Below are 19,885 nucleotides of genomic sequence, written 5' to 3'. Positions count from 1 at the left end.
ACTAGCTACACATAGCTGCTAAGCACTCTAACTATGGTTAGTACATCTCAGGAACTGAACTTTAATCTTATTTTATTTCAGTGGATTTAAATTTCAAAATGTATATCCATTTCCATTTTTGGAAAACTTTTAGCTTGTTGAACATGTTATGTAAATGTACTTTTTCAGCAGTAGATTTTATGAAGGCTAAATATAGATCAAATATTTCCAACAAAAATTTAGCACATGTTCAATACGTGTTGAGATGCGCTGTGATTGTAAACTACCTATTGGATTCCAAATACTTTATGAAAAAAAAAGAATGTAAAAGATGCCATTAATATTTTAATATTAATTACATGTGGAAATTATAATATTCTGGACATATTAGGTTAAAAAATATATTATTAACATTGATTTCACCTGTTTCTTTTTACATTTTTTCATGTGTGACTATTAGGAAACACAGAATTAAATATGTGGGTTTCATTAGATTTCTGTTGGACTGCACAAATCTGCACATTGGTGTGAGTGTCACTCAGCAGGCAGATGGGGTGTTGAGGACAGGTTACCTCTGAATGGCGTGTTCTTTAATCCCTATCGTTTATTTCTTGACACTAAATTGGATCTTGACTCACAGGGTAAAATCCACCCCCATTCGTAGGATAGCCCAGGGTCCTTTCATTGCTTTTGATACAGAACATTGGCCCAGAGACACTTGTCTGGGGGGGCGGGGGGAGATGACTGAGGGTTTCAGAGGGTGAAGGAAACAAGTCAAAGGCAGGCACAGCGACTCCGTAGAGGCAAAAAAGATGCTAAGACAGAGACTAACAGGCAGATTCAGGGATGCAGCGACTGCAGAAAATGGTGACAGCAAAATGGAGTCAGAGACACTGAAAACTCACACAGTTCCAGATAAAGAGGTAAAAAGCTTGGGCACAAGTGTTAACCTTGTAGTTTCTTTTCAGCTTTGATGTTTTGTGACGGAGATAATGGCAGAGAGAGAAGACAAGGCAAGGATGGGAAGACAGAGAGAGACAAAAGGAAGACAAAGGAGACAGGTGAACAGCCAAGCATGACTGACCTTGAACCCTCCCCTCACACCCATGCTTACCCTTGGCTCCTACTGTAAGTCCAGCCACCATCCTCCTCTATCCCCACCCAAAGACGGCTGAACCACTCTTTGCTCATCCCAACCCTTTCTCCAGCATCCTCCATGAAGACTTCTCCAGCTCCAGCCCACGCCCCGCCCCCTCCCCTCTCAGCTCCTAAAGCACGCCCACATGCCCTAACCACAGAGCACTACCGATTTGGAATTGGCCCTGAGTCCATGAGCACATCTTGACACCCACAAGAGAGCTGTGGGTCTATCAAGCTCCAAACCCCATCTCCTCCACCCCAGGATTCCCCGTGATGCCCAGTCTGATGCTGAGTATCACTAAGTGCTCAGCGAATCCTTGTGAACTGGCCAATCCTCAAGGAGTGCCGACAGGGCAGCCTAACAGTCCACTTGCTTAAGCAACAGCTTCCAGGAGGCCGGCCACGCCAGGGCCATCTCCTGGGCTCCTGCGCCCCCTGCCGGCCAGGATGGGACCTGTTTACAGGACGAAGCGGGTCGCTGGGGTTCCGCCAGGGAAGCTGGTCTCATGCACCATCTGAGCGCTCGGATGAGGTCGGTGGGCACGGCCAGAAGCACCTGCCGCGTGCTCCCTCGGTGTCGCGGGGAAGGGGGGGCGGGTGCCCACAGTGCTGCGGAAAGTCCCCACCCCGCCCTGGGGGCGCTCAGAGCTTCTCGTCCAACTCCAGGCCCTGGTTCTCCTGGGCGCCCCCGCCGCCTTGCGTCCCACCCAGGTAGTTCTGGATCGCGGAGGCGCAGTCCAGCCTCTCCATGACGGTCATGAGGTAGTGAAGCTCCTGCAGGCTGCCGTTCTGCTCCTCAAACAGCTCCAGGATGGCCGCGGCCGGGCTGCGCTGGCAGGACAGGAACCTGGGGCGATGGAGCGTGCACTGGAGCCAGATCCAACCCTCCCCCCTGCCCTGGCCCTCATCCCACTCTGGTCTGCCTTCCAGGGCACCCGGGCGGTGGGAGGGCCCCCGACCTTGAGATCCGAGCTTGTCCCGGCTCAAAGGCTACTTCTCTCTGGGCCCCATTTTCCTCCTCCTTCACCGAGGGCTTGGACAAGAGGACCCCTAAGGTTGCTTCCAGCTCTGACATTCTGTCATTGCCTTCTCCATTTCCCCCCACCCCAAACACGCTCTCCCCTCCCTCTCTCCCAGGTCACCACATCCTGCCCACCACTCAGGAAACAGTTGCTCTAAACCATGGCTTCACCATGACCCTCCCCTGCTCCAAAGCCTTTCAGAGTCTCTCTCACGGGTACTAACCAAGCCCATACTCCAGACTCTGGGCTCATCCACAACGTGGCGCTGCCCTTTCCTTCTGCCCTTTTCTCCCAGCCCCCATCCTGAACCTTCCTTCTGTGGGTCTATCCCCTTCCCACCTTGCACACACCACACTCACGGCCAGTTATTCTTTCCAGACAGAAGGGCTGTTCCCCCCTTGCCTACCACCTCCTCCCAAAAGCCTTTTCTAATTCCCACTTGCTAGGTAGCGGAGACGTTCTGCACACATACACACCCCCACCCAGTGCAGACTTCTGGTCATGGCTGCTACATGTTTTTGTTATTCCTGCTTTAGCTATTTTGTGTCTCTGCTCTCAACTGTGCTACGCAATGTTGGACACATACGATAAGGCCCAAGGAACCCTCGCCTTTATTTTGTTAAACTCTCTGTATCCCTTACTGTAATAGGAGTTCCCGGGTGCTGGATCCAGGTCTCCGTCATCTTGTGTTCCAATGCTTAGCGTAGTTTTCCAGGACAGAGAGGGTACTTGATAAGTGTTTAATCGATAGGTGGTTTTTAAATCCACTCAGCTTTCAGCTGGGTCCAATTCTAGTCCCATCTCCTGGGGGAAGTCTTTCCTGACCACTGCACTCATAGTCTGGGTTCCAGAGCTTAGCTCAGAATTGTTCTCCTACTGATTGCCAGTGACAGACACCGTGGTTGCATTGCCCCCCATTACTACAAACACTTATTGAATCAACATGTGCCAGGCACTCAATTACATGCTTTATATACATTACCTTATAGACTGTATTCTGCCCCTCAGGGCACAGCATGTCAAGCACTCAGTATGTACCCAGTGATTTATGTATTAATTGATTCATTTTTAAGTACTTATTGGGCACCCACTTATAAGCCAAGGCATCATTCTAGGTACTGAGAATACAGTAATAAATGAAAAGAACTGCTCTATCATGGGGAACAGGGTGGGAGTAGCCATTCTCCGACCTCTAGGTTGCTCCCTTATCTGTGCCGCAGTCCTCAAGGTATCCTGGGAGTCTCCCACCCCAGCGCCCCCTCCTCTCCCATCCACAGAGCCTACCCATCTTACCGGATTTTCATGCCACAGAGCCCCAAGTGGGAGGCCAGGCGACGCCAGTCATTGCCTGTGATGCTGTTTGGCTCCAACAACATTTGCAGCTGCTCAAAGAGCTCTGGAGGCAGCCTGGGGCAGAGAGCATCCTCAGAGGGGAGGATCAGAGAAACCCATTCCGTTACACAGACACACACACACACACACACACACACACACACACGAATTGTGTACGCGCCCCCTGCGGGCACTGGGGCAAGAATCCCAAACGTCCCCCAGCCAGCAGCCCAAGCGACCCCACCTCACCTGTTGCATGGGGGTGGTTGAGAGACAGGGGGTGGCGCCGCCCAGGATTCTTCCTCTGATGCCTGGAATCTGAGGATTTCCATGTACTTGGCCTCCATGCCCTGAGCCAACAGAGGGTCAGGGAACCCATTTAGGGATCATGAGACATCCACTGAATGAACCTGGGGAACCTGCCTCCATTCCTCATGTTTTACCATGAGACCCCAGGACCCCCTATCCTCTGCTTCCCTGGCCCCAGAACTTTCAACTTTAAGTTTCCCTACTGAGCTCTTTGGGAGCTGAGACATGGAGACCCAACACGGTACATCCTAACATACCAGGAGAAGTCTGGGTGAGGTCATGGGGCAGGGGAAAGCCTTCCAGAAATAGGGGCCCTGAACTCAGGCACATGTGTCTCCTTCCCTCCAGCCTTTGGTTCCTCCTTGCAGGGGACGACCTGAGAACCATCTGCCTACTCTCCACCAAGATGCCACCATGGTTCCCCAAAGATTGTCAACCCTGATTTCTTCAAACCTTCCTCCTTAGAACAGTGGGATATTTAAGTCCCATCCAAGCTACTCGAGATCCTCTCCCTGGCCACGGTCCACAGCGAAGATACACAGTATCATCTCTCAGATGCATATAGTCAACCTAGAAAGAGACCACTTCTCCCTGATGCCCAAGTCCCTCTGGGCCAAGAGAAGGGGTTAATCTAGGGTTTGGTTCTTTTACCCTCCTACTGGATTCATCCATGGACAGACAAGAGAGAGTCAGGGATAAAGGGTAGCTTAGAGGCCAGGTGGTATAAGCCCCTGGAAGAATGCCAACCACCTGCTGAATTATGTGATTGGGGCCATACTTACTGGGCACCAGACCCTTCACCCGCTTTGCCCAGGACTCCCCCAGGCCCTGCCCTTCCCCTCTGCCCCTCAGCTCCAACTCACGTCCTGGAAGGTGTGCATGGTGACAATGATCTCATTGGTAAGCGCTGAGCAGTCCTCATTCTCATTGGCTACAAAGAGGGGAGGACATGGCAGGCATGAGAGGGAAAGACCTGGTATAAGAGGACAGGGGACCTGAAGGGGACCTGAAGGGGACTCCACAGTAAGGCTTTGGAAATCTGGAGACATTGGGCAGGACGCTCCATCTTTCTCTCCACAAAGATCAATGTGGCTCTTCACAGACTTTAGAGAAGGTCTGCATGCATGCCTGACCAAATGGGGAGCTGCAGAGGCGTGAGGGCAAGGGGAGGGGAGGGGAGGGGCCAGGGCAGGAGCTGGGCCAGGGCCCCTGAACTACCTGCTTTCCTCCGGAAGCAGAAGGAACGGAAGGGGCACTTTCCATGCCAGATGTGGAGACGGGGAACCAGCTGGTAACTGCTCTCATCCACATTCTCCCAACCTGGGGAGGAAGCAGAGCGGAGGGCCTCAGAAAGTGAAGTCTTCCACAGGTATTTGCCCGAGTCCTAGTCTGTGGCACGCGCAGGGTGCCGTGGCGAGGGACGAGGAGGGAGCGAAAGCAGGAGTGGGGCTCAAGTGGATGGGGGTCCTCCGAGCCTGGACAGGGACCCTGCGAGCAGCCTTCCCCTGGCACCACGCACCTCCTACACACACAGCACACAGGCCTCCCACCTCCCACAGAAGCAGCATCTGTCCACAAACCACACAGACGTCCCAGGCCCCGCGAGCAAGTGTACCAGCAGGTGCCACAGATGAAGGAGGGCAGAGGAGGCTAGGACTCCTCCTGAGATACTGGCCCCAGCCAGGTGGGACAATAAAAGCCACCCCTCCCCTCGCCCGGCCCCTGCCTCATCTTATCTTCCCACGGTGGGGCCAGGGCTAAATGGGCCACAGAGGGCGGAAGTGGGCGGGGCCTGGGGCTCCTGGAGGCAGCTGCAGACACCAGGGGTCCCCTGGAAGCTGTTGCCTGCCCAGGAGTCTCTGAAAGGAACTTGTGGGTCCTAGATTTCTACCCAGCGGGAGGTCCCGACCCCTCCCTCTTAACCCCCCAACCTCCCTCCCTCACCCTCAGAGATGTACTTGAGCTTCAGGCACTGGTCCCCTCGGGCCCCCGTGAAGTCGAAGAGCTGGCAGGGCCCACGCAGGCGCCCACCGTGGGGCTGCTCGTTGGCCATGGCCCACTGCAGGGCGCACGGCGTGTTGTTGAGAAAGTAGATGCGCAGCTGCAGGTGGGACTGTCCCGGCGCCAGCGGTGAGCAGAACACGGCCAGCTGCAGCCATTTGCGGACTTCCCGGCCCGCGGGGGCCTCCAGCACACAGGTGTAGAGGCTGCAGAGAAAGACGGTGACGGGAGAGGCTGGGACCCCAGTGCATCCGCCGCCACGCTCCTCCTGCGCTAGGAGCCAAGGAGAGCAGTCTAGGACATGGATAGGGAGGAAGTGGCAGGTAGTCGGGCAGGTGGGGGGATGAAAAGTGAGTCAGGTCGCAGTGAGCATCTCCAAGTGGGGAGAAGAGCCAGTAAGCATCCTCCAGCCCTGGAGAGCGGGGAGGTGGGATCCAGGCCACAATGCTTGTGCGGGGGCCCACACACAGCTGGCCCTGCTCTGCTCACGGGTGGGAAGGAGCAGCAGAAGAGCCCGAGATTCTAGAAAGACAGAGCTAAGGACAGACATGAAGGTCTTCGAGAACTGGAGAGGATAGGCGGCCCTGATGGGTCAGGGACAGTTGTGAGCAGGGATGCAGGGTAGAGACAGTTTTAGAGTGACAGAGCCGGGGATGGGTCAGGCCCCTTCCAGACGGAGGGCTAGGGTTGTGGTTTTAGACAGGCAGAGAGACCCCGTAGTCCTGGACAGGGTTTGTGTGAGACAAGCTATGCTACCCACTAGGACAGAGGGACCAGGATGGGATACAGGGGCATAAGGGATTTGTGGGCCATCCAGAACAGATCAAGGGGCTCTTCTATACAGAGAGATAAAGATGAGGCAGACAGAGAAAATGGGCAGGAAGACCAGGCCGACAGGCCTACCTGAAGTGAGAGAGGTGGATGCGACACTCGTCCCTGGAGGTGTGGGCCCCTGGCCGCCCCAGGGGCCTCCAGACCTTGGCATCGAGCAAGGCCGTGTTGCTGCTGTAGGTGCGTACATGGCTGGGCTGCTGGGCACAGTGCTTGAACGTGAGGGTGCAGGGCTGCAGGAAAGAGGCCCCGTGGGGGCCACATGCCACCACAGGGCTCACCAGCCCCTGGGCTCGGGACAGCGATGGGGCATCCAACAAGTCCCACACCAGGATCAGCGATACCCGCTCCTGGCGGCCCACAGCCACAGCACCTGGGGAGAACAAGAGTTGAGAGATGGACCTGACAGGCAGGCACACCGCCACCCCAGGAGGGGCCAGGCCACAGTGGGAGAGGGGGTGGACCAGAGCCAAAGAGCGGGGGTGCCTAGCCAAGACCAGGGTGAGGCAGTGTGGAAGGAGAGAAAGACTGTGAGCTGGCCTGCCGTGTAATCCTCAGCAAGTCACCCTCCTTCCTTCCAGGGTTGGCGCTAGCCCACACGGGACTTATGGGAATTTGCACAGTTGCAAAAGGTGCTCTTGCTCCAGACACTTTCCTTTATTGAGAATTGTCATAACACACCGTTCATTACTACCAGGCACTTTGCCTCTACCTGTCAGGCAGTTGTCATAAAAATATGTAATCTATCCATCTTTGGAGTCAATAAAGTCATACTAAAGATATAAACAATTTTCAAAATTACGGAGATGTCTATGAATGATGCTCCCATAGGTGCGATGCTCTTGTACAATGCGCATCGAACAACTACATGCTGAGAAGGGAGAGGGTGCTGTTACCTGGCGGGATGAGCAGAGAGATACCCATGTCTTGGAGCATCAGGCAGCCGCCACGGTGATCCACCTCTCGAGCCGAAAACACCAGCAGCTTGTGCATCAGCTGACGGACGACGGTCTGGCCTTGAGTGGGTGTGTGCAGTTCCTGGTAGAAGGCAGCCATCTCCGGCAGCGTGGCTGGCGGGCACTGCCTTGGGGACTCATTTTCTGGAAGAGGAGTGGGATGGGACGCTGGCTCCCCTGGGTTATCCAGCTTCCAGGAGGCCCTCAGCAGCCAGTGAGGGCAGTGCCATCGAAGGCACTGGACCAGAAGGAGGGCACTCGCCACTGGGACCCCCACCAGCAGTAGGAACTGGACGGGTTGGACGGAACACTCATGGGAGCACATCCACCTAGTCATTCGATGCTGCCAGCCCCTGTGCACCCCTGTGCCAGCCAAGGCCAAGGACCTGAAGGACAAAGGAGGTCAGTGCCAAGTAAACCTTTTCAATGTCATGGAGGCCAAGACTTGGCCTCCAGGTGGCTGCGATGAGGGAGCAAATTGTCTTCATTGCAGTGACTCCTCCATCAATTCCTTTAACAGAACCTCACCCATCTGTGTCTTACTCAAGAACCTACCATCACTCCCCATGGCCTACTACGTCAAATTAAACTCCTCTGAGGCAGAAAGAGCTTGGGTTTGGAGATACATGATGTAAATTTAAATGCCGCCTTGGTCACTGGCTGAGAGAGTTTGCCATATTGCTTAATGTGCCTTAGTTTCTGCAACTGTCAGAATATCCATCTTGATCCACAGAGAAATCTTTAAGTGGAAAAGCAAGTCGCAGAGAAGTAAACGTCCTCTGATCTCATTAATGTAGATCACAGAACTATACACAAGTACGGATACATATTTATGGGTGTATATATGTCAATTACAGAGAAAGGTTTGGGGCAGTGTTTTGCAGTTAAGACAATGTAAGCCACAAATGTAATTTTAAACTTTCTAGGGGCCACATTAAAAAGGCCAAGGGGTCCCTGGGTGGCTCAGTTGGTTAAGCATCTGACTTCGGCTCAGGTCATGATCTTGTGGTTTGTGGGTTCGAGCCCTCCATCGGGCTCTGTGCTGACAGCTCAGAGCCTGGAGCCTCCTTCAGATTCTGTGTCTCCCCCTCTCTCTGCCTCTCCCCTGCTCATGCTCTGTCTCTTTCTGTCTCTCAATAATAAATAAAAACGTTTAAAAAAATTCATAGGCCAAAAAAGCCCCGGAGGAATTAACATTAATAATATATTTTATGTAACCCAATATATTCCAAACATCATTTTGAGAGGAAATCAATATAAAATTATTGCGATAGTTTACATTCAGTTTTCATACTAGGTCTTTGAAATCCGTGTGTATTTTACACTTCCAGCACATCGCAGTTGAGACATGCTCTCTTTCACGTGCTCAGAAGCCACATGTGCTGGTGACTCCTATCTTGGAAAATGCAGGGCTAAGAGGATACACCCCCAAACTATTCCCACCCCTCACTACTGAAAGAGACAGGAAGTTAAGAGGGTGGAAGGTGGAAAGGAGGACCTTCCATTTTCTCAAACTCTTTTCTTCTGTATTTGAATTTCTCACCCCGAGCCTTTTATATTAACTTTGTAATTCTTTTTACAAGCTATCTAAAGTGAAAAAAAGAATTACCTCTGAGAGCAGAGCCAATTGTGAGGATGGCATGAGATCATGTGAAAAGCATTTGGAGATGACAAAACACTGCCCAAATACATTTCCTTATTTACGCCCTCACCCCCACCACCCCCCCCTGCTACCGGAAAGGTCCAAAGGTGGCTCACAGGGATATGAGAAATGCAACAGGGGTAACAAAGTCAAAAGTGGAAGTAAAAAAGAGACAGAAAAACCAAAGTGGGAGCCTCCAGTGAGGCTGGACTGAGGCTGGGCCAAAGCACTTAACTGCCTGCTCACCTGGTTACCAGCAAGGGCCTAGGATTAGGACCTGGGCCTTCTAGCAGCTTCCCCATAAGGATGCCACGCCTTCAGGAGGCTCCCCAGTATGCCTCCTGCTCATACTTTGCCTCTTCGTCCCTTAATTTCCAGCACCCTGCCCTCCTGCAAGCCGGTGAGCCTCACACCTGGCTGGTTCCCGCCTCGGGTCCTTGCTCCCTGCTGCTGCTCTCCCCACCTGCCTCTGCCACCCACCTAGACACCCTCTCCAGCTCCGCAGCGCCTCCCCCTGGCTCACCCACCCTTGACAGTCTCACCCCTCAAAGGTTCTCCCTGCTGCCATCCCACATTACTGAACAACCCTTGACTACGTGCCGTCACGCGTGGCTTTCCCACCCCTACCGGGTTGGTGCTCAGAACACAGGGACCACACACTGCGGGAAGTTCAGTCCTGACAAAGAGGACAGATGTCTTACGCAGTTCTCAAGATGCTCCTGAGAAAATGTGATTCATTCACTCTGTAGTTGAGTTCTGATATAATGGCTTCTTTCAAAGTCCTGGAGCTCCCTGTGGTTGATTCACCAGGGTCTGCGCAAGAAAAGTCTCTGGCATCCATTCCTCCCCAGCCCAGCACTGGCGCCTTGCCTCCAGACCCCAGCCCCTCCCTTGCCCCCCTTCCTTCCTTCCTCAGGGCCCACGAAACCCAAGCTCCTTTCCTTAGGTTCTCCCAGACAGGGGAAGAAACTCCTCTGTATTCTCAGGGTTAAGGACTGGGGTGGGATCTACCCCCACCCCCCGTGTCCTCATTGAAAACATGGACAGGGAGGAAGGTGTGACGCTGTTCCCTTTGCCTTAAAAGTCAACCCTGCAGACAAAGTGCTCCAGCTAAGCCTCCTGCAGGGCACACAAGTGAAGCGGGCGAGCTGGCAGGGCCCCCAATCTGGTGGGAAAGGGGGGTTGGAGCAGCCAGCCTCCCCTTATGGCGCATCCATTCCTTTCGGTTCTTACGCATTAAAGATAATTGGAATTATAACTGCAATAGTAACAGCTAACTTTTATGGAGCTTTACTCTATACCACCGCGTTAGAGCGCTCTGTGGGGCCTAACTCATTTGATCCTCACAGTAGCCTGAGCTAGGTGTTATTTTTATCTCCATGTCACAGATAAGGAAGCCAAGTTTTCTCCCCACGGTGAGGATGTATGGGAGGTTATTAAGCTACAAGTGAATGCAGAGGGGAGGATGAACAAGAATGACAGCCGTGTTCCAGAAATACTACCTCTCTCTCCAGGCCCGTTCTTTTCCCCCAGGGCCTCTCTTCCTTTCCGCTTCTAGACGGCATGAAGTTGCAAGAGAAAGGAACACAAATAAAGTCAAAATAAATAAAAATACCGAAAGGCATATCCTCGGTTCCATAGGGAGCAATGCTCCTGCCGCCCCCTGCTCACGAAGGGCCCCATGGCAGGTGATGGGCTAGCTAACATGAAAGAAAGGAGGGGCTCTGCTTTGTTTCTGTAGCAACAATCTTGCCGGGGCCTCCAAAGACCAGAGTCCAAACCCCCTCCGCCCCATTGGGTCGCACAGTAGCGTCTCCTTGCCCAGGCTTCCAACCTGGAAAAGTTGGCATATTCTCCCCAAAGCCTGGAGAAGCCTACTCATTAACTGTCCCCCAGATCAGCCACCTCTCTCCCAGGCTCGTAGCTCTCCAAGCTGCTGGGCCCTCACTCCATCCTCCCCCTAATCCCAAGAGGAGGTGGGCTCTGAATCTCCAGCAGGGTAACCAACTAAATGCAGCCTGGACTTGCCCAAGCCAATCCCTGACTCCTTAGTACCCGTGCCTCCAGCTTGCCTTGCTCCTGACCCCAGCTCGTCCTGGGTAGCAGGTCCCCAAGATACAGGTCCTTTAGAATGCCGCCATCACCTGTCTCTAGGGAGCTTCCTCCTCCCCTACAAAGATCTGGGGACTCCTGCTGCAAAGCTTTCCTCATTTCCCTCGAGGAAACTCTCAACCCTTCTCCCACATCACTGGCCTTGACCATGTCTGCTCAAGCCCTGATAGATCTCATTATTCAAGCATGTCAAAAGTGCCAGGATCGATGAGTCCACACCTGTCACGGGCAATGTTCTTCAGCGTAGAACACATTTCCATAGTGCATATCTCCCAGGTCTTCACACCCACCGGGCACTTGCCCTCTCCCCTCTCCCCCTCCAGTGGAGGCTCTCCACACTCTGCCAGGGCTGGCTCAGCTGGCCTGGCTCCTCCCTCGTGCCCCCGGTGGCTCCCCTGCAATGCCCACCCCACCCCCGGCGGCCTCGGGGGTGCTCACCTTACTGTGTGGGTGCTCCCAGAGGCTGCCGGCTCATTCAGGAACAGCAGTTCCTTCTCTGAGAAACAGAGCAGACTCCACGGGGCCAGCAGACAAGTGGAGGTGGGCGGGGAATCCGGGCAGGAGTGGCCTGGAGCTTCCCGGCAAAGTCCTCCCTCCCAGTGACCTAAAGAAGGGTGGGGGAGTCTGTCCCCGTCTGTTGGCAAAGTCCAGCCAAGGTGGGGTAGTAGCGTAGCTGAGGATCCCAGAAGTCAGAGTACTTAACCGTCTGGGTCTGGGAGGGAGGAGACAGAGAAAGAGAAAACCTGGGTACAGGTGAACCCCCCCCTACAGTGCCCTCTGCTGGTGAGTGGCTGCCCCGGCCAGAGGCTATTGACTGGGCTGAAGGTAAGAGGAGGGAGCCCTAACAGGAGCTTCTCTAACTATAGTGTGCACACAAACCACATGAAGCATCAGGTCAAATGTGGGTTCCGATCCCATAGGTCTGAGCTGGAGCCTGAGAGTCTGCATCTCTAAGAAGCTCCCAGAAAACGCCAATGCCGCTGGTCCGGGAGCTTAGACAATGTCTGGTTCCACCCGTTTCCTGCACGGACATGACAGAGGAGGCACTGAGAGGGTTAACGACTCACGAGGTGCTGCCAGCATTGGGGTGTTCCCCTATCTGCTCCCTGCCCACACTCAGAGTTGGCAGGAAAACTGCACTTGGGGGGGAGCTGTCTTTGGGCTATTTGCCAGCCTGAGTTCTTTTATAGAAATTCTGCTTAGGAAAGATAGTGCCACTGGAATGAAGGAGCCCTGTGAAGATGAATAGGTTTTTTTTCAGCTGTGTGCTGTTGTACTCTTAGCTCCTGGTACATCCTGGTCCATAGCAGGTATTTAAGAAAGACTTGTTGGGGCGCCTGGGTGGCTTAGTCGGNAAAGAAAGAAAGAAAGACTTGTTGAGAAGCTCTTGGGTGGCTCAGTGGGTTAAGCACCTGGCTCTTGACTTCGGCTCAGGTCGTGATCTCACGGTTTGTGAGTTCCAGCCCTGCATTGGGCTCTGCACTGGTAAGTGCGGAGCCTGCTTGGGATTCTCTCTCTCCCTCTGTCTCTACCCTACCCTGCTCGTGTGCTCTGTCTCTCTCTCTCTTTCTCAAAATAAATAAATAAACTTAGAAATAAAGAAAGACACACAGACAGACTTGTGGGATGAATGTGTAGACCAGTTCAAAGAGAATATGCTTTGGAGCCAGTCTCCTGACACTGAACACAGGTGACTCGCCTGTCCGCTGTATAGTCTTAGGCAAATTACCCAACCCCTCTGAGCCTCCCTTCCCTTGTCTGTCAAATGCAGACAATGATATCTACCTCGTGAGGGATAAGCATTGTTATTATTGAGCTAATAACTAAAATGCTCACCCCAAAATGGGCACTCAGTGAGTGGTAACTCTTGTCACCGAGGGCCGGCCTCCTGCAGTTGAGGACCATGGTAAACTCCCCAGCACCCCCCCCCAACACACACCCAGTTATCTCATAGAAAATAAGTAACCACCACTGATTTAATCTCAGTTAATGATTTTCCAGCCCTCCTGTCCCCAACTGCAACCCCCTCCCCTCTGCCACCTTCCCCAGGGTAGAATCAAGAGGATGGGGTAAACACTTCTCAGGGGTGCCCAGGGCCCCAGAAGTGGAAAGATGAGGCAAAGGAGCAATGGAGAGCAGCCAGTCTGGGAAGGGGTCCTCATGAGCAGAGGACTAGCAAGAGAGAGGTGCTGGGAACTTTTATAGGGATGAAAAGAGCAAGTGTTAGTCTTTGATGGACAAAGCTCTGAGTCACACAGGAGGCTGCTTTCTCCTCTGAGTCATGAAGTTATAGGGATTTGTGAAAATCTGTCAAGCTCAAGTTCTGAGCCGGGAAGGCCCCTGCCAACTAGGCTATAACAAGAGGCTGCGTCCACATATCATGAACTCATTTCCAAAGCTGGTGCTTGCCTCACTTGGGGATAACCCCAGTTACAGGAAAGTCCTGGGGAAATGTGAGGGTCCCCACCACCCCTGTGGACACAAAGCCGCCTCATGGAGTGTGCAGACCACAGGTTTCAGGAGGCTTGTAGGCCTGCGGCTGACCCCGCCCAGGAAGTCGGGGTCTTACAGAGCCTAAGCCTTCCATCAAAGGGTCCACTCCAGAGGCCAAGTATAGAAGACCGGGGGGTGGTGGGTGCTCTGCTAAATGAAACCCTTCAGGACCATGCAGGCAGTCAGCCACCCACCCCAGCCAACGCCACCACCCCTGTCATTGGAGAAAGGGAGGCCAGATGGGAGCCTCACTCCGCCCTTCTCCCATCCCCCACCCTCCTCTGCCTTGCACACAACATATAGCATCGAGCACTTGGCCCCAGAGGTGTGCTGCCTGAGGTAAGGTGAACACAGGCCTGGGAGTGAGGAGGCACCAGGAGGGTGGAGAACAGGATTTCTCCTGATGTGGGAGGGTGCGGGAGGTACCTCCAGTGCTGGACAGAAAAACAGAAACAGGGAGAGAGCGAGAGACAGGAAGGCAGAAGACGAACAAATGGATAGTGAGGACCAGAGGAATATAAACACAGATGCACAGACGGGCAGGCTAGTCAGCCCTGCTCTGGAACCTCCAGAACATGGACAGGGGCCCTCGACAGGAAAGGATGGAGTAGGCAGTCACTCCAGAACACTGAGAGCCACTGTCCTTGTTTTCCTTCTGGTCCAGGCAGACATAGGGAGGAGGCTGAAACAGCAACAGAAGAATGATATGGGTGGTGGCCTTGGCTGGAGGAGGGTCTGTGTACTGCTCCACATGCCAATGAGGCACAAGAGGCCACATGCAAATGAACATGGCGGCCTTTCAATCAAAGACCAGGCCATTGCTTCTTTGAGAAGTCAGGCCACAGGAAAGCTGGGCACTTACGTCTGTAGCTTCATCCCTCTGGAAGGGGAAAGGTGAAGGAGGGACCTCCCCAGCCCTGAAGGGCAGGCGAGACCGAATCCTTCGGAGAAAGGAGCCCGGTGTCACTTGGCTGAGTTTGAATTCGGGCAGCCGCTCAGGCTGGGTGGGCCTCCCCGAGTCTGCCAGTCTGGTATATCGAGATAAGCCTGGGGGCGGATGGCCTGGCCCGTTCTTGACAAGTAAAGACCCCCAGGGATCCCTGGCTCCTGCCTTTCTGAACATGGTTGGTTTTATCAGCTTGGCTGAGTTCGGTATTAAGGCACCATCCCTGTCAAGGGCCTGCTATGTACCTGACTGAATGCCACCCACTATGGGAGGCAGGAAGAACAGTCATACATAGACCTGAACTCTAGGAGTCAGACACATGCTGGGGGAAGGGAGCCTTTCACACGGAAGGGGTTATCAACACTGGACAGTATCCTCTGTGTGCCAAATGGGTGGCGTGGAAAAGACAAGTCCCCAGAGGCCAGAGGAAGGGCAAGGCAGTGTGAGCTCACAGGAGCTGACGGGAGTTGGCCCAAGGTGGGGAGAATGGCCTCTATGACTAGATTTCCTATGAGGGGCCCTGGCCAGGAAACAGCATCAGGTAGGAGGTGGAGACAGGCAAGCAGACACAGGGAGAGGACTGAGGGGGAGGCCCATCACCAGCGTGTCATCTGCCGTCCTAGATCTGGTCTCTGTGAGGAGAATGCAGCCTCAAGGAACCATCTTTATGGCTCTTCCCCACCTGGGGCCCATCCTGGTCTGGCTGCTCACCCATCGAAGGTCTGGTTGGTACGACAGCCCGAAGAAGCCGCCCTGGTGCCCGCCTCACAAGGTCTTGATGACAGGGTGGATAACCATCTACTTTGTGATGGGGTGAGCACCCACTTCTCGTATCGTGGGCCCTGGACCCAAACTACTCCTGTCTTCTGGCCTCCAAAGGGATAGCACGCCACCTTGCCGCTTAAGTGGGGCGCGGGGAGGGGACCCCTCTGTGCCTGCCTAGGATTCCAGCCAACCTTCTTCTTCCCCCTCTCCGAGTTTCCCCATTGCCTCCCCCACCTCACCATGCCCCGGGCTCCTCCCACCACCTCCCTGCTGGCCCTCAAGCGATGCCAAGATACTCTTGCCCCCATCGCAGCCCACGGGGTTTCCTTTTGGTAACCAAGAGCCTTTATGCCCAAGGGCTCCCTTCATTTGCCATAGAACACCCTCCCTCTGAGCATCCTGCCACCATCTCTCCGCAGCTATGCCTCCTACCTGGTGTGGAAGGACCTGGGAGGGGGCTTCGGGCGGCCCCTGGCCCTGCCTCTAGGCCTCTACGCTGTGCAGCTTGCCATCAGCTGGGCTGTCCTGATTCTCTTTTTCGTAGCCCACACCCATGGTCTGGTAAGGCACGTGGTGTGCGTCAGTGGAAGTGGTGTAGGAGCAGGGGAGACCACCAGGCCCCAGAGCAGATAACACAGACCAGTGCAGGGCAGGCCGGGAGTGGGCGGGCACACTTCTCTGGGCTCCGGCTGAGCGTCCAGACCTCAGGAGCTTGGCTCACTGGGCCCAGGGTGCAGAAAGGTTGGGGGCTCAGCTCTCAGGGCTGCCTGCCTGACTGCCCTGCCTCTACTGCCACCCCATTCCAGGCCCTGCTGCACCTGCTGCTGCTCTACGGGCTGGTGGTGAGCACAGCGCTCATCTGGCATCCCATCAACAAGCTGGCTGCCATGCTCCTGCTGCCTTACCTGGCCTGGCTCACCGTGACCGCTTCCATCGCCTACCGCCTGTGGAGGGACAGCCTCTGTCCAGGCCAGCAGCCTCAGCCCATGGGGGCGAAGAGCGACTGAGGCCCCAGGGACAGGAGAGGAGGGAGGAGGGCCAGGGTAGGAGCGGAGAGAATGGCAAGTAGGGCTGTGGGGCTATTCTGGAGAGAGGGGAGGTGGGGGGCCAGGGAGTGATGAATCCCTGACAACCACTCGGCCCGCTGTGGTCACCGTCCTGAGTCCCCTGGTGCCCGTTTCCATTTGATTTCAGAAATGGGGAAAAAAGGGAGGAAACTTATTTTACACTTAATATGAATGAACTAATCCTGTACTAAGAAATTATTTAGTGACGTCAATTAATAAAATCCTTTACTAACTTTGAGGGTATGATGTGAAGTGGATATCCGGGTACATGATGTCAAGGGCTGCAGAGCAGGGGTGGCAGCATCCACGCCTTTGTGGGAGCGCATGCCCGGAATGAACGCGGGAGCGCAAGCACAGGGAGGGCAAGGGGGCCATCCAGGCTCCACGCCACTCACACGCCCTCCTGCATCGAGCAAAGACGTTTAGGACTTAGATTTTCAGTTGCCTGGAACACAAAATCTTTGTGATAAGTTCTATAATAGCAAAACAGAAAAGTCACTAAAGTAGAAAAAAGGAAACTAGTGATACATGCCCGGTTTATAGATTACATGAATAGTTTAATTTTATTTCAGTGTATTTTTTTTAAGGTTTATTTATTTTTGAGAGAGAAAGAGAGTGGGGGAGGGACAGAGAGGGAGACACAGAATCTGAAGCAGGTTCCAGGCTCTGAGCTGTCAGCACAGAGGCTAGCGTGGGGCTCGAACTCACAAACCGCCAGATCATGACTTGGGCTGAAGTCGGACGCTTTACCAACTGCGCCATCCAAGTGCCCCTATTTCATTGTATTTTAATAAATATATATTAATAACAATATCATAATATGTATAACATATATCATATTCTATTATGCTTATTATACTATTATATAATATATATAATATATGTCATATTAAGATCTTGTGTGATTATCTTTGTTCAGGTGGATTATAAGTCATTTTTCATTTTTGTTTTCATATGCTTTTTTACTATTAATTTTCAAAATCAACAACTATTGTAATAAGAGAAAACATTAAGAAAAAGAGATGAATGCCTCAGTGCTGATGAGTGATTTCAGCAGGGACTTCTTGTCCAGACTTCTGTCTTTCCACATCTTCTCATTGGCTTCTTTATTTTCGCCTATTCCTTTTTTTATTTTTCGTCTCTCCCCTCCTATTGTTTTCTTCTCCTTTTGTTTCTTTTTTTTAATTGATGAAGACCTGTGAACTTATTTTTTTTTAATGTTTATTTATTTATTTTCAGAGAAAGAGTGAGCAGGGGAGGGGCAGAGAGAGAGGGAGACAGAGAATCCCAAAGCAGGCTCCGCACCGTCAGAACAGAGCCCAGTGTGGGGCTCGAACTCAAGCACCATGAGATCATGACCTGAGCTGAAATCAAGAGTCAGGCACTTAACCAACTGAGCCACCCAGGTTCCCTTTCTCCTCTTATTTCAAGGCCCTCTTGGCAGCAAAGAGTGACTGTCCTTAGGGTTACTCCCCAAATTCCAAACAAGGTCAGCTGGAAGGCCTAGACGCCTTGCATAGGAGCTTTTAAAAGTATTAACCAGACTCTCTAGGGATGGACCTGGGCATCAATGTTTTTAGAACTCCCCAGGGCCTCCCCCAGCCCTCCTGAGAACCACTGCTGAGTGTATAGCAGAGCCATCTGGGAGTTTATGAAAAATGCATATTCCTTAGCCCCCCCACCCATGACCTAAGAATCAGAACTTTTGGGGTGGGCTCCAGGCATCTTGAGATTTAACAAGAGCCCAGCACTTGTGTCCACTCTCCCTAAAACGGGAGAGCGCCACCTATGGGTGGTCTCTCAGGGCTCTATCCTCTTCGACAGCCTGTGTTTCTGGGAGCTGAGTTCTGGGTGGACAACTAGCTATGACCTCTCACGTGAGGGCGAAGGACCACACAGGGGAGAAGCCAGAAGGACTTCACATTCGAGGGGAATGGCTCTTTCTGGAGCTCACCAGAGGAGAACGGGCAAGAAAGAATCTGCAGCCTCCCACCCTCCAGAAAGGGCACACTGTGCCCAAACAGGCAGGTCGGGTACCTGGGGTCCTGGAAGGCACACACAGTGTCCCACCCACCTTTGTATCCCCAGCCCCCAGGCAGCACAGGGCACGGAGCAGGGGTTCAGAGGTCTTACCGATTGGATAAATGAACACTCTGTCCCATTAAAAGACAGTGCTGACCAGTACATCACCCACACCCGCTAGGCAGCTCCAGACCTATTGAAAAAGCCTGTGTTTGGGGAAGGGAGTGGTATTAACAGTTTCTGAAACTTCTCAGGTCGTTCTAACGTTCAGCCTGAATAAAACGGCTGCCAGAGTGGTTCTCAAAGTGTGGCTGGGCCAGTGACCTCCTGGCGCGGTTGTGGAAGGCCTGCTCCAGACCCACCCAAATCAGATCATCTTGGGGAACAAAGGCCGTAGGGTGAGGTGGTTTGCGGTTCTGGCCCCCGAGACAGGCCAGCCTGGGTGTGGATGCTGACCTCCATTTATGAACTCATAACCCGGCACAACTTACTTCACTGTCCAGGCTTCAATTTTTCTCAGCCGTGCATGGGGCACTCATAGAACTGTCAGGAAGAAGAGAGGCGATAATGAGTAAAAAGTCATCTGACACAGAGGAAGTGCTTCATAAATGTTAGTTTTCCAGCAGGGGACCCCGGAGGCCACCTGTTTACCAAGCACACGTGGTTCTGATTCCCACCACAGTTGGAGACCCTCTTGCTCCAAGACTCTGGCAATATTTTCCAAACTTCTCAAGAGCCAGGACAGTGAGTGACCTCCTCCTCCTCCTCCACCTATGGACTAGCCTGACCAGTGTCACACGCACAAATGACTGGCTTTTTATGTCACACATTCAGGTGGATTTTGTCTTCACCTCAATCAAATTTTCTAAAGCTGCTTTTAGTTGAATGTATAACTTAATTTATACGTGGAACTGTTTTAAACATAGAAACATGATCTATAAATACCGACTGCCAACACCGCCTGGGTTCACATCCCCACTCTGTTATCGTCATGGGACCTCAGATGAGTGAACACCCCAGAATTATTTCTCATTGTCATCATCTCATACAGACAGCATAGATACCGGCTACTAATTTTGTGCTGCCAGCTACTTCTAAAAGTTTAACTGATCCTCCAAGAAGAGAACAGTCCATCCAAGCCTACTGCATGGCTTCACCCTCCCCAGTGCAAGTCAATCCACAAACCCAGGCATCCAGATACCTCTAGTTTGGGACACTCTGCCCTAGAAGAAAGCAGATTTGGGTGGCGTCCCAAACCCTGGAATAAC

The 19,885-nt window shown here is 53.0% G+C and overlaps 2 protein-coding genes across 2 annotated transcripts; one reads left to right on the top strand and one right to left on the bottom strand.

Moving 5' to 3' along the window:
• Nucleotides 1-1,761: 1,761 nt before the first annotated feature.
• On the bottom strand, nucleotides 1,762-7,910 carry UNC5CL (unc-5 family C-terminal like). The gene is made up of 8 exons (XM_077764807.1): nucleotides 7,511-7,910; nucleotides 6,687-6,987; nucleotides 5,727-5,989; nucleotides 5,001-5,102; nucleotides 4,646-4,713; nucleotides 3,723-3,823; nucleotides 3,435-3,548; nucleotides 1,762-1,966 (listed from the first exon to the last, which is right to left on the bottom strand). Exons 1-8 carry the CDS (start codon nucleotides 7,905-7,907, stop codon nucleotides 1,762-1,764), a joined length of 1,551 nt encoding a protein of 516 aa, XP_077620933.1. The 5' UTR covers nucleotides 7,908-7,910.
• A 7,496-nt stretch (nucleotides 7,911-15,406) lies between these two features.
• On the top strand, nucleotides 15,407-16,535 carry TSPO2 (translocator protein 2). The gene is made up of 3 exons (XM_077764806.1): nucleotides 15,407-15,576; nucleotides 15,948-16,089; nucleotides 16,335-16,535. Exons 1-3 carry the CDS (start codon nucleotides 15,407-15,409, stop codon nucleotides 16,533-16,535), a joined length of 513 nt encoding a protein of 170 aa, XP_077620932.1.
• Nucleotides 16,536-19,885: the final 3,350 nt, after the last annotated feature.

This window comes from Crocuta crocuta, unplaced genomic scaffold (assembly GCF_008692635.1).
Source record: "Crocuta crocuta isolate KB4526 unplaced genomic scaffold, BGI_CrCroc_1.0 scaffold44, whole genome shotgun sequence".
In the NCBI taxonomy this organism is placed as follows: domain Eukaryota; kingdom Metazoa; phylum Chordata; class Mammalia; order Carnivora; family Hyaenidae; genus Crocuta; species Crocuta crocuta.
This window is presented reverse-complemented; position numbering and strand designations above follow the sequence as displayed.

Excerpts from the sequence above, each read along its gene's own strand:
- UNC5CL (XM_077764807.1), bottom strand. The coding sequence starts at position 7,907 with ATGACTAGGTGGATGTGCTCCCATGAGTGTTCCGTCCAACCCGTCCAG. Across the intron at positions 5,990-6,686 it reads ATCCACCTCTCTCACTTCAG|CCTCTACACCTGTGTGCTGG; the intron begins GTAGGCCTGTCG and ends CTTTCTCTGCAG. Across the intron at positions 3,824-4,645 it reads CCATGCACACCTTCCAGGAC|GGCATGGAGGCCAAGTACAT; the intron begins GTGAGTTGGAGC and ends CTGTTGGCTCAG.
- TSPO2 (XM_077764806.1), top strand. The coding sequence starts at position 15,407 with ATGCAGCCTCAAGGAACCATCTTTATGGCTCTTCCCCACCTGGGGCCC. Across the intron at positions 15,577-15,947 it reads ACCATCTACTTTGTGATGGG|CTATGCCTCCTACCTGGTGT; the intron begins GTGAGCACCCAC and ends ATCTCTCCGCAG. Across the intron at positions 16,090-16,334 it reads TAGCCCACACCCATGGTCTG|GCCCTGCTGCACCTGCTGCT; the intron begins GTAAGGCACGTG and ends ACCCCATTCCAG.